The following is a 12,891-nucleotide window of genomic DNA, read 5'->3' as shown; positions in this document are numbered from 1 at the left end:
TTGCAAAGGCCTATAATAACCCATGTATGTAAATCCACAAATGGTTGTTCAGAGAATTGCAGTTACTGTACATGTAAGGAACCAGATCCTTACTGACCATTCTGTAAGAAGCAAGATTGCTGGAAAAAAAATTACTGTTCTCGGGTTATTTCCTAATCAAAAGGTTTTATTTGCTGTTTAAGAGACTTGTTATTGTGAATAAACTTACTCTCCCCTCAAAATCACATTTAGCTCAAGGTACGTCAAGGTATCTTGACCATGGAGTACATGTCCATGGAGACGTCTTCGGACAGCACTGGCTCTTCGGCTTTGTAATGGAGATGAGCACTGCCCCCTAGAGCAGGAAACGAGTAGTACATATATGCAAGGGGAATCTTCACCTTTACTGTCATTATCTCCTGCACAAACTATACAGCGTTTACATGTTTTACCTGTGAGAGTGTAATGGTACTGTATGTGGGAATGACCTTGAAAGATGAGGTATATGTGTGTGTGTGGGGGAGATGCTACTAGAGAATCATTCATAAAATGTGTATCCCATAGAGAAAGAAACTCAGAAAGGAACTTCTGTCGGCTTCCAGTTTGAGCTTCTTCGGCGACAGACCAAAATCTGTGTTCACCGCTGGAGTGCCCCGAGCCGGCTGGTTTCCGGGCTAAGCCACCCCATAGAGGTGGTGAAGAGGGGGGAGACTGCCAGCAGGGTCGAGGAGAGTCGCATCTCTCTCCCCCAGCTGGCCATTACTCCCTTTCCCAAAGGCGGTTGCAGCAGTGGTCAGAAATGGCCATCTCAAAGAAGAACTCTATCGGAAAAGAATGTGCAGGAGGAAGATAAGAAGAGAAAGTTTTGGCTGACCTGATCAAACTGAAAAAGCAACAATACAAGGAATTTGAATTATAAAGAAAAACATTATTCCCAAAGAAGTCTTTGAAGCGGCAAATGAGAGGGAAGGGAAAGGACTTGGTTTTTTTTCTTTTCTTCCCTATATTGACAACTAAGAGTTTTAACCAAGAAACCGGCAAAAATCCACTTTGACATTAACAGGTATTTAAGCTGAAAATAAAATGTCAAAGGGATAGTAAAGATTTCTGGATTCTCAAAAACTTTTAAAAGAAGGGAAAAAAAACACAAAAGGGTGGGATCTGGAAAAATGGAGGAGACCACCTGGAAGTGAAAGGAATTAACAGTGAAACTTTAACAAGATTCCTAAAAGATACATTTTAACTGAAACAAAATAAGAGAACCCCAGGAAGAGAAAGTGGAAAAAAGCAAGAAGAAACAGCTTTGGGTTATTTGGATTACTTGGTGATTTTTGGATTTTTGGCTATTGGATCTAAAGGGCTAAAATTAATCGGTTGGTTGTTTAAAAGTTTTCAAAATGGTATCAGTCTTGGAAGAATTGAGAATGGAACTTAAAAAACAGAAAGAAAATGCACAAGAAGGAAGAGGTTCTTTTGGCTTCGCATTTCAATTTTTAGAAATGGAGATCCTGAACTATGAGAAACAACAAGAAATGACTGTAGAACAAGAAGGGCAGGACAAAGAAGAAGCCATCTACAATGACCAAGTATTTCAATGTGGCGAAAAGAAAGGAAAGGGGGAAAAGGGAAGGGAGAAGAGGAGGAGGAAGAGGGAAAGGAAAAGAAATTATAAAGGACAGAAACAGGACATAGAGAAACAGGGAAAACGTACAAGAATTAAGCCTGTTTAGAAGACACAGAGATAATGGGTGAAAACTTAATTGAAAGGGGGATTCTGCAAGGGTACATAAGATAGTATTGTTATTTTAGAAATAGAAATGAACTTTGAAAATATGAAACAGGTGTGATTAAAATGATAGATAAAATACTCATTGTAATGGAATGGAATGTTTAATAAATAAATGAAATAAAGAGAATGAGAGAATGAAATTAGGAAAGGAGGGGAACATTTTAATTATTATAATTGTGTTATAAAAATTTAAGTGAAGAGGAATATGAAAGAAACATGAAAAATTATGGAAATATTATAAGTGTTCCTAGAAGTATGATACCCTATTGAAAAGAAATGTTAAAGATGTCAAAGATTATAACTAACATTAATGATAGAGCTGAATTGGAATAGAATAAGTATTTTATTTATTATTCTTATATATATATATATTCTCTTTAAGAACTTAGTGCATATTTTAAGAATGTACCAAGCAGAATTTGACTGGAAGTTATGTGTTATATTGAATGTTATAATTGTAAAGGCATAAAGTGAAGTTTAAATAAGAGTTGAATGGATAAAAATTAAAAGATACAAAGGTGTCATACTCCAATTAGTAACTACAGGGAAAATTTTTGTTTAATGAGAAAAGAAAATATGAAATTGAAACAGGACAGACAAAAGTATAAATATAATGACTAGAAAGGTATTGAAACTTAGAAATATGTGTGTGTGTGTGTGTGTGTGTGAATTTAGAAAGGAATGTTAAAATAGTAATAAGATATGGAATAGAACACAAAGATGAATATGAAATTGAATTTGTGTCTGTATGGAGAAGTGATAACCTGGGACCATGCTATTCTCAAAAAAAGAAATTTTACTTGTATTATGTTTTGTGAAAACCCAAATAAAATTTTTATATATATAAAAAAAGGAACTTCTGTCAAATTTTAATGTAGTCTTGCAAGAAACTATAATTAGGTCATCTGATCAGGGTTTCTGTCTGGGAAGGGCAACGGGGAGTACTTTCATCAAAATATTATTGCATATGTTTAAAATTCTGGATAAGTAAGAATGTGTCTATTCTACTCGGTAGCCACAGTTTGTCCTTTTTAATTATTTATTTAAACCTATTTTTGTTTGCCTGATGTCTGAAGAGAGTACAAGGACTGTTTCATTCTATTTGGCAGATACTCCATTGCTGAATCACCGCCCATTCTGCTATGATAGCCTTACCTGAATAGAACTGAACTGTAATTTATGCACTTAACCCACTTCCCTGGATTAATAGCCTGAATCATGGTCCAACCATATAAATAGGTTGATGCAACATACTAGGCTGAAATGTAGTTGGATAGTTTGTGACTTTGTGAAAAAAGAGTCATAGGTTCACCCTAATGTGCAAATTCTCTCTTCCTGAAGAAGTACAATATTATGAATATATTAACTTGCATGTGGCGTATGTTCATCAAATTCACGTGAGTCTTTGAACTTGAAAAAAGAGTTAGGGAAATGGTGTATTATGGTATATAAACCCATCCACAGGTGTATCTAGTATGTACCTATGTCCCACAATTTATATTTATTTATCACTATTCAACAGGCAATATTTTTTTTTTATGGATGTATGTATTTCCTCCAAGGAAATCATACAGAGTACAAAGTTTTAGAATAGTCAAGGGAAAAAAGAAGACTTATCTCTTTAACATTCTAAAGCACTTCAAAAGAGTAATTAAAAAAAAGAATATTTATGGACAAAGGATTCCCATTTGTTTCAGAGAGTTTCTTCAAGATATATTAACAAGACAAATGAACATTAATGTATGGAATTCAAATGGTATATGTTTGAACAGACTTACACTTATATTATCCACTAATTTGTCTAAACCTATAGTTTATCGATGGAGGTAAGTATGGGCTTTTCAAAGGAGAAAAAACATGAGAGATGAGAGTTTAGATTGCTTAGACTAGTCACTAGAGTTATTTGTTTTGTTCTATGTCACTGTCATGTGCAGAGGTGGAATATAAACATCAAAGCTGCAAATCATCTTGCAGTCAATTACCAAAGATTAGATTGTACTATGCTATGCCAGATTGTCACAGGCAAGTCTCTTTTTCTACCCCTACAATGAAATTAAGAATCTCAGAAGGAAAGAAGGAAAAGAAACATTCCCTAACTTATCCTATACATAGATACCCCACCTCACAATTTAATTCAAAAGTTACAAGCAGCACTATAAATTGCAGTTGCAGAATTATTTCTGGGAGAAATGAGGGTAAATTGAAGGATACATTGGTTTCTAATCATAGAGGATCCCTAATTATAGAATACAAATTGGAGACTACTTGCTAATATTGCCATACAAAGATCCCCCTATGTTCCTGGTCATTAGTGAATAAAGTGTTTGTGATCTTTCTCTTCAGTATAAGTGGTACTTTCCTTAACAATAATGTACTTTGAAAAGAATAGTTTCTAAAAATTAAGAGGAGAAAGTTTGTGTTTTCATATGTGAATAGTAAAATGAAACATACTTGAGAATTCAGACTGCGCACATGGGAAATACAAGGAAAGAACATGTCCAAGAGAAGAGTAGCACAATGGAAAGAAAATCACAATAATAGGTGCTAATTTCATTTAGTGTCATGTGGATGATGGTGCATACATTCATTATCTGAACAACAACAACAAAATACTTGTCCTTTTTCTCCAATGGTAAATGTTCTTGGTATTAGCTCTACCTCCAATGGAATTTAGCTCCCTTGTTCAATGCTTCACTTGCTCAGAAATAAATTTCAGTAACTTCTTTTCCACTGTTGTGAATATCAAATCATTTTCAGCCTTATTAAGTGCAGTATTGCCCAGTTTTATAAGCAAGCCCTTCTATGATATGATATGACACTGTTCTCTAGTTCTTCAGAGCTGCCTGTTCAATCCCAGTTTTCTTGATTTTTCTTCTCATTGGCTGAATTCAGACATGCCACCTTAGCATGTATGTAAGGAGCCATCTTATTGGCCATATCTGTTTCAGCTTGTCCATTCCACTCCCTCATCTGTTCTAAGTTTGGCAAAAGTTTCTGCTTTCAAAATTTTCATTGACAATGATTTCATTACTGTCCTTTTCATCTCTCATCTTCAGGTTTTTCGCACCGACTTGATAACAGCAATGAAGATCCCAGATTCTTTCCAGCTGAGCCCGGATGAGTACTATATTCTTGCTGATCCCTGGAGGCAAGAGTGGGAAAAAGGTGTTCAGGTGCCAGCAAATACAGAAACAATCCCAGAACCAGTGGTAAGGTAAGTGAAACTGGTACCTTTTTCTCCTTCCTGAGATACATGTTTATGCTTGGGTTTGTCTTGGGTTTGTCTCTGTGGCACTGTATTGATTTCAGTGTTTAGCACCTGAGGGCTTTCCAAAATCATTAAGTAAAGGCAAAGAAATCATGCAGTTTTGTATTTGAGGTTACTCGAAAAAAAGGAATCCAGTAGCACAACTGTGCTGCAAGATTTCTAAGTAGTTCATCGGCAATTTAGTGCAAAACATGTTTCTCAATGGATTCTGGATCTAAAATGAGTAAGTGAAACAATAGGTAAAGTTCTATCTGTATATTTGTATATTTGATCAGTACAGGCCAAGAGAAAGTTAAAATGTCTGTCCAACTGGACACATGCGTATATCTACTAATTTGTGATGAGGCTGCAAAAAAAATTTATTTTGTAATCTTTACTGCATCCTCAAATGGACATCCAGCAGAGCTCTTCAGAATAATTAAGGTTATTTGCCCTTAATAATCCCAAAAGCCTGCTATGACCAATTTGCAAGACATTGGGAAGATAAAATCATGTTCATGTCATCTCGTATTCTACTTTTGACATAATATCTAGTGCATCATTTGGTCCAGTTATGTCTCAGTGCTTTCAGTTTTGAAGGCCTGGGGATATGGACATGATGCTTGTAGCTGATCAGTCTGCATCTTTTGACCCCTTCCTCTCTTGGCTGTTAGAGCTAGCTGAGTTAATATATCTGTAAAACACATTTTTGAGTGAGAGTTTATGTTGCCAGCTCTTAAAGAAGCGGTAGTTACCCCCTTCTGGGGGACAAAACATGAATGTAAAGTCTTATTATTTTCATCAAAGTACCTCCTTTGGGAGCAAGGGGCTGGAGAGGAATAATACTATGCATCTGTGTAGTATTCTAATTTTGTTGAAAAAACCCAATTACGTTGAATTTTAACCTGGAAAGACTGAATTAGCCTTTAATGACCTATGAAAAAGAGATGACAGTGTGATTTTGTTGATGCTGCAGCTTTTTTGTACTATTAACCATTGGTAGCCTTCTGAATCAGCTCCATGAGATGGTTTTGGAAACATGCCAACTTGCAGAGACAGTATTAGAAAATAACATTGAATGACATTGAACCCTAACCTTAGAATCATGGCAGCTGAACAAGGCATAATCGTATCGCAAATCATTTTTAACTGTCTATATGAAACCAGGGGATGCAGTTATCAGAGAACCGTTTGGTCAGTAGTGACATTAGCAGGTATTGTCTTTTCCTAAAGAATTCCTATTTGTGGCCACTGCTGTCAAACGATTGGTTAACTGCATATTTGGATTATTCTAAAACATCAGTGAACACAGAATGTGGAGGTCAGGTTGTAATATTGGGCAATACGATCCCATCATATTATGGTGTATCAAACTGTATCAATCATAAAGGTCTGGATGACTTTGGTCTATGAGGTTGACTTTCTGCTTCTAAACTGCATAAATACTGAGATTGTCCAAAGAGATCATATTGCAAGTTTCACGAAGTATAGATTGTCACCTTACTCAGTCAGACCTTTCTGGGGGAGAATGCCTGCTGTGTGGAATGCTCTTCTCCACTAGCTTTCGGTGGTCTTATTGTTGCATTGTTTAGGTACCAAAGACTGATCTTTATACCTATCGTATTTTTTGCTCCATAAGACGCACCTGACCATAAGCCACACCTAGGTTTCGAGGAGGAAAAGACAAAAAAAAGAAAGAATATGGAGCACCGTCTCAGTGTGAACATGGAGCAGCAGTGTAGTGAGGGCAGGAGGCGGAGCCTGAGAGGACCACAAATAAGTGTCCTCTCATGTGCCAGCTCTACCTATTGACTCCTGCACTGCGGAAAAGACACAGAAGAGGCGGGGCTGCTATCCACCATATTTACTCCATAAGACACACAGACATTTCCACCCACTTTGGGAGGAGGGGGGTCGAAGTGTGTCTTACGGAATGAAAAATACAGTAGGTCTCTTGCATAGGTAGGTCTCTCACAAATACTTTTTTCATATCTATTCTTCGATTGTTTAACTTGGCTTGTTTATTTAATATTAAACCACTTGCAGTTATTTTATGAACAGTAGTATGTAAGTGTTTTAATCAATAATAAAAACAAAGTAGCGTTGTTTGCACATTACTTGATCAAACTATTTCCTACATATTATCTTTTCTTTCAAAGTCCATTGAGAACAATTTTTTTTCCTAGTTTGAACCTGGTTAAGCAACACTTGGTTCTACTATGGTTGGAAATTTGGGACCTTGGTCATTTGTGATGGTCTCTCTGCCCAACAGTGTATATTATTTATCGTTAATAAAAAGAGCATTTTAATAGTGTAAATATTCAATTGCTGTTTCCTCCATGTATACAGTATACAGAAAAGGAAGGTGTGGGAAGGTGTACACTGACTTAACAGTATCTCTGTCTCTACTCCTTTTCTTCTTTTCTTTTTTGTAAAAGTTAGCTGTGATAAAATGTATAAAAGATTTGGGGAGCCTTTTTTACTTCAAAGATGTTAAGTGTCACAATGAAGACTGATTAGATAGCATTCTTACTCTGCAGAAATAGTGCTTTGACAGGAAACAGAATTTTAAACATGTTTAAGGTATTTTTCAGATTTTATCCAGGAAATCTCTCCCTCCCCACAGGATTCAGTAAAGTCAATAATTGCCTGAAGCACTCCTTGCTCAGCAGTGACAGCAGCAACAGTTGTTGGTGAAGCAAAGTTATGAAATAAACTTTTGTGCTTTTATCTCCTTCCATTAGTATGGGGGCAAGGAAGGCAATAACCTTCAAGAACTAAAAAAAAAATTAATGAGAAATTGGAAAGGAAACGAGGCAAATTACATTTTAAACTTATTCAGTATTTTAACATGTTGGTAGAATGTTTGTCTTTACCAACTTTGATACATGCGTATTTGCAGTCCTGAATGTTCTGTAAAGCTGAAGGTTGAATCCGGTGCTGGGTCAAGATGAAAAGTGATATCTTGGCATTGCTTGGGCCAGAGGTTCCTATTTAAAGCCAGGCTAAACAGATTCACATTTTTTGCAAATGTACTTTGCAGGCATATGCAGTTGTTTAACATGGTCAGCGCTTTCTCCCGGATGGAAAAGGCTATTGAATATTCTGGCCTCATTCCAGTATAGCAGTAGACACTTGAGATTCCTCTGGAATTAAGGAATTCAAGACTCCTTTGGATTAAGCATAGCCCTCAGACATAGTCCCCAGTAGGCAATAGGATTGTCCTGGCTTGCCCTCAGATGGGGTGGATTTCACTTCCTATAATATCTAGCCAACATAATATCCAGTCGTTGGTTTTGCTGGCTCATGATTATGAAAGTTGAAGATTTCCCACATTTGGTGCAGAACCTCTTGGGAAAGGCTGCATCATTTAGACACAGATTGAGATATTTAATGCATATATAGTGTTTAGAGAAGAGAAGAAAACTTAAGGTGATGAAATACACCAAATCTTGTTTTCCAAATCCAGAAATAATTTCATCTATAGAGATTGTTAATATACTATATTACTGCTGCTTAAAAAAAACCTGGGAAAGTGTTTTTTTTAAATTCTTATCTCATCTGTCTATCAAATCTGTTTTCTGAGTTAATCTTGCATTTGGTAGATGCAGAGGTAGTCAGGTTTTCCGGTGGTAGGTACAGACTAAGATAAGATTTGCAGGAGCTGATTTATTGGATTTCTAGAAATCTGAGCTTCACCAACAAGAACCAGTTACAAAATAGTGATTTGGGAGAAAACAAGACAAGAAAGCGAAATTATAATTGGAAAGGCAGAACCACATATTCACTGCATCCACAAGGAGCAGGTTATCCATTGGGAAAATATATCTATTGAAATATAAAACTGCATCTGTCTTGTTTATAGCAGATTAAGCTAGTTGAGGGGAAGAGAGATAGCAGTTATTGTTAAACAAAGTTGGGTATCAGAAATGCATGCCTGTCTACTTCAGGCTGTCAAGACATCTGAGTTGCTCAACTCTATGCTATAACCTAAAATTCATGGCATTCCTAGTCCAGGCACCTTTCATTGAGGGACTTTTTTCAAGCTCCCAGATGGATACATTGACCTAAATTTGTTCATCTGTATTTGTTATTCCCCATCTCTCTCTCACAACACTTTCATAGCCATTTGCACAGTGGACCACTGTTAAAACCAATAAATACATAAGGAAGCCACAACTTCCGGTGTTGGTAGAGCAGGTGTCTCCAAAGTAATTAGCATTTCCTGTTTTGAATTTCCTACATTTTTGCATAGGAATTTTTTTTCATATAAATGTTTCAAGGCAGTTGACCCCCCCCCCCAAAAAAAAAATTCAGTATAAAAATAAGTATTAAATTTGTAGGAGAAACAATTATCTAGCAACCATGAATTACAATGCAACTTACTACTTTTTCCAGTCCTGAACTTGTTTTTAAAATGAATGACTTAGCCACTTTAGTCATTCTGGCACAAATGATTATTTTAAGTGCAGGGCAATTGAGAATCAGAAATGTGGTGTGTAGGCTCTTCTGGTTTGCCAGGCTTCGGTGACAGCAGGGATTCGCTTTCTCTGCGATCCCTGCTGTGCTAGCTGTCTTGGTGCCTCCGATCCTGACGGATCTGGAGGATAAGGCTGCCCTGTTGGGGTAGCTGAAGATAGGGGGGATCTCGACAGGGGTTGAGGGGCATTGCAGACCCTCTCCCCAGCCGGCAATAACCCCCTTTTCTCAAGGCGGTGGAGCGGCGGTCTCAATGGCCGCCACGAAGAAGCTGGCAACTGGATTAAGAATGTACAGGAGGAAGAAGAAGGAAGTTTTAAAATGAAAGTTTTTCTTGGCTGAACCGGGACTTTAAGGACATATCTAATACCTGGAAAATTACTATTCTTTTTGGATGCTATAATGTTTCTAATGGAGGTTCTCAGCGGCGAAGGAAAGTGTTGAAAGATAAAGTTACTCTCCCTCCCTTATGGAACTAACAAATGGACATGGAAAATCTGCTCTCTAACAGAAGGTAAAAATTTAAAGCCCTTTGTTACAAGTAGGAGGGGAGAGGCTTGGAAAAAAAAAATTATTCCAAGACTTTGTTGGAGGAGATGCTTTGAAGATAAAGAGATTAGAAGCTAACTGCAAAAAAGATTTAAAATACAGATTGGGTTTTTTTTCCCTAATTGACTTTACCCCCCAGGAAGAGAAACTGTAAAAGGAAGAAGTTTGTGCTTTGCCTGGACTGTTTGATGACTTTGGGATTTTAAGTTTGGAAATATTTGATTGGCTTAATAACAAGAGGATACAGAAAAAGAAGAAGAAAAAGTTTATAATGGCTCTACCTCTCGATGAACTAAAAAAACAATATCTAAAAATAAGGAAAGAAGGCAAGGACGCTATGGGAGAAGCCCTTTGTTTTCTAGATATAGCGCTTGCTATGTGTCAGCAAATTAAACAACAGCTGGAAGAAGCGGAGGAAGAAGAAGCCATTTTTAATGAATTAAATAGTGTGATTAAGAAAGAAAGGAGAAAGAGAGGAGGGACAAGGAAGGGCTTAAGACATAAAAAAATATCTATGAAAGAGAAAAATAAGATGCAAAAACAATATAATGCCAGAAAGCAAAAGGAAAGAAGAATGCAACAGAAAGGGGAAGCCAAGAAGGCAGAGGTTTGGAGAGGAGTGTGTAAAAAGTCTAGGTGGGCCAAGAAAGAAAGGGAAAAGGGGGGGAAAAGGTATAAAACAAGATGGGAAAAAGAAAATCTTTTTTAGGGACAAAGGGTAATGTATGATTCTTTTTTTAAAAGGGGGGGATTCTGCATAGTACACATGATAGTATTGTAGCAGTTGTATTTGTATTAAAAATAGAAAATTAGAATTTTATAAGATTTAATAAAAGATCAAAATATTAAGGTACAATGTTAAAATGTTTAATAATGAATGATTTTAAGTTTTAATAAAATATTAAAGGAAATGTTTAAAATATTAGTTTAACTATAGAGTTTAATGGGCTAATGTGTTGATTATTATAGATTTATTATTGTAGTATTTGTTTTTGAAATAGTAGAATGTACTAAGCAGAATCAGATTGGGACTTAGGTGTTATTTCAAATTTCAATTTAGGGGTATGATAGAAAGGCATCATACTCTGATTAGTGATTTCAGGAGAAATTATTCTTTTTTTATATTGGGAATGAGATAGATGTAAATGGAAAAATGGACAAAAGATATAAAAATATTGTCTTAAAGTATGATGAAATATATAAGTCGGGAGGAGTTATATAGAAGATATAGAATGGTAAACAAGATAGGTAATGGTATATAAGAAGAGCATGAATTTAATTGGAAGTCCATACAAAAAGAGGTAATCTGGGGCCAAGTTACTTTCTAAAAAGAAGTTTTATGTTTTTTGTGCTTTATGTGTGTGTGTTTAATTGAGAATTAATAAAATCTCGGAGGAAGGCCAGATGAGAACAACTGTAAACAAGCCAGAGGAAAATATAAATGTGATGATTGAATAGCAGATAAACTAGAAAAGAAGTGTGATTGAATAAGAGTAAAGAGAAATAATGTGAAATTTGTTAAAGGGAATTTATGTGTCTATATGGAAATGGGATAAATTAGAAGAATGTAATATAAAATAATGTGTTACCTGCCTTGTAAAGATTTATAATGGAAAGAGGTTTTATGTTTTGTTTATGTTTTGATGTTTTGTTTTGTTTGTTTGTTGTTAAAATCAATAAAATTTGCTTTAAAAAAAAAGAAATGTGGTGTGTAAATAGTGACCTTCTTGGATGTCTTTATGTTAGCAAACAAGAAGGAGGGAAATAAAAAGTAATGTATGCATTGTTCCTTCAGTTTGTACAGAGATGAGAGGAGGAATTTGTTTAAATCAGTCCAGTTGCCTAAACCTGATGATATTCCACATTGGTTGAAGATAAGGGAATTGCAGCTTAAAAAGAAGATGAAGAAGATTGTTAAAGTGGATGCCCCTTAAAATAATAATAATAATAATAATAATAATAACAACAACAACAACAACCTGCTGCCCAAAAAAAACCTTTTCTCCACACGAAATGTCAGAAATTAGAGGGAACATAGGTCTTGGGTTAGGAAAGACTTTTCTTAATTTATAATGAGCAGAATGAACATTGCTGCAAATGTTGGGTTCAAATGTTTTTTCACTTATTTTCAGGTAAAGTTATGGGGGAAAAGGGAGGTTTTCATTTTCCATAAGCATAGCTTTGTTACTTAATAGCCCCTAAGCAAATTTGCTTAGATTTAACTATAACTTGTTTGAAATGAGCAAAATTCATAATAGTGGTATTGGCTTGTTTTGACAAGCCACTTAAATCAAACAATGTTCTAGCTTTGAACAATAGTGTAGCACTAAAATAGGGCTTAAGCAAACTAAAGCGAAAATGTAAGATCTCCTCCTTAATAGTTGCATGGAAAGAAAACAGAATATGTGAGGTTGTTAGGATAGTCACCTAACAGTTGGGTTGGAAATATATAAACCAGGATAGTAATTTAATACTGTATCTTTAAGAGAATGCTGAAATTGTGATTGGGTGAGGTTCCTCCAATGGCCATAAGATGGAGCCAGAAACCTGGTTTCTTTCTCTTTGCATTTTCTGTTTTGCGTATTGCCTGATCGGCGTTCTACTTGGATTGTTATGAGTCTTGCAACTGTTAGCAAACTCCGTTTACTGAACTTTTTTTATGATACTTGACTTCATTTTTGGATTATCCCTGGACTGATACTACCTGCTTTAACCGTGTATGATTTGGACCGTTTGTTGGACTTTGTTTACCCGTTTACAGAAAGTAAAATCTACATTTTACCATTCAGTGTATCTGTATGCTGGTTGTGTGTTATTCCTCACCACTCATTACGTTTCCCTGAGTGCA

The 12,891-nt window shown here is 35.8% G+C and overlaps 1 protein-coding gene across 2 annotated transcripts in view; it reads left to right on the top strand.

The window, feature by feature from the left end:
- Window positions 1-12,891, top strand: part of JADE2 (jade family PHD finger 2) — a 228,057-nt gene that overhangs the window by 75,587 nt on the left and 139,579 nt on the right. For both annotated transcript variants that reach the window (XM_026696488.2, XM_026696487.2), the window contains exon 4: window positions 4,825-4,982. In XM_026696488.2, the coding sequence (XP_026552273.1) occupies window positions 4,825-4,982 (158 nt within the window). The remainder of the gene's footprint in view (window positions 1-4,824; window positions 4,983-12,891) is intronic.

The sequence above is a fragment of the Pseudonaja textilis genome, chromosome 2, assembly GCF_049901715.1.
Source record: "Pseudonaja textilis isolate UNSWEBS1 chromosome 2, rPseTex1.2, whole genome shotgun sequence".
NCBI classification, from domain to species: Eukaryota; Metazoa; Chordata; class Lepidosauria; order Squamata; family Elapidae; genus Pseudonaja; species Pseudonaja textilis.
This window is presented reverse-complemented; position numbering and strand designations above follow the sequence as displayed.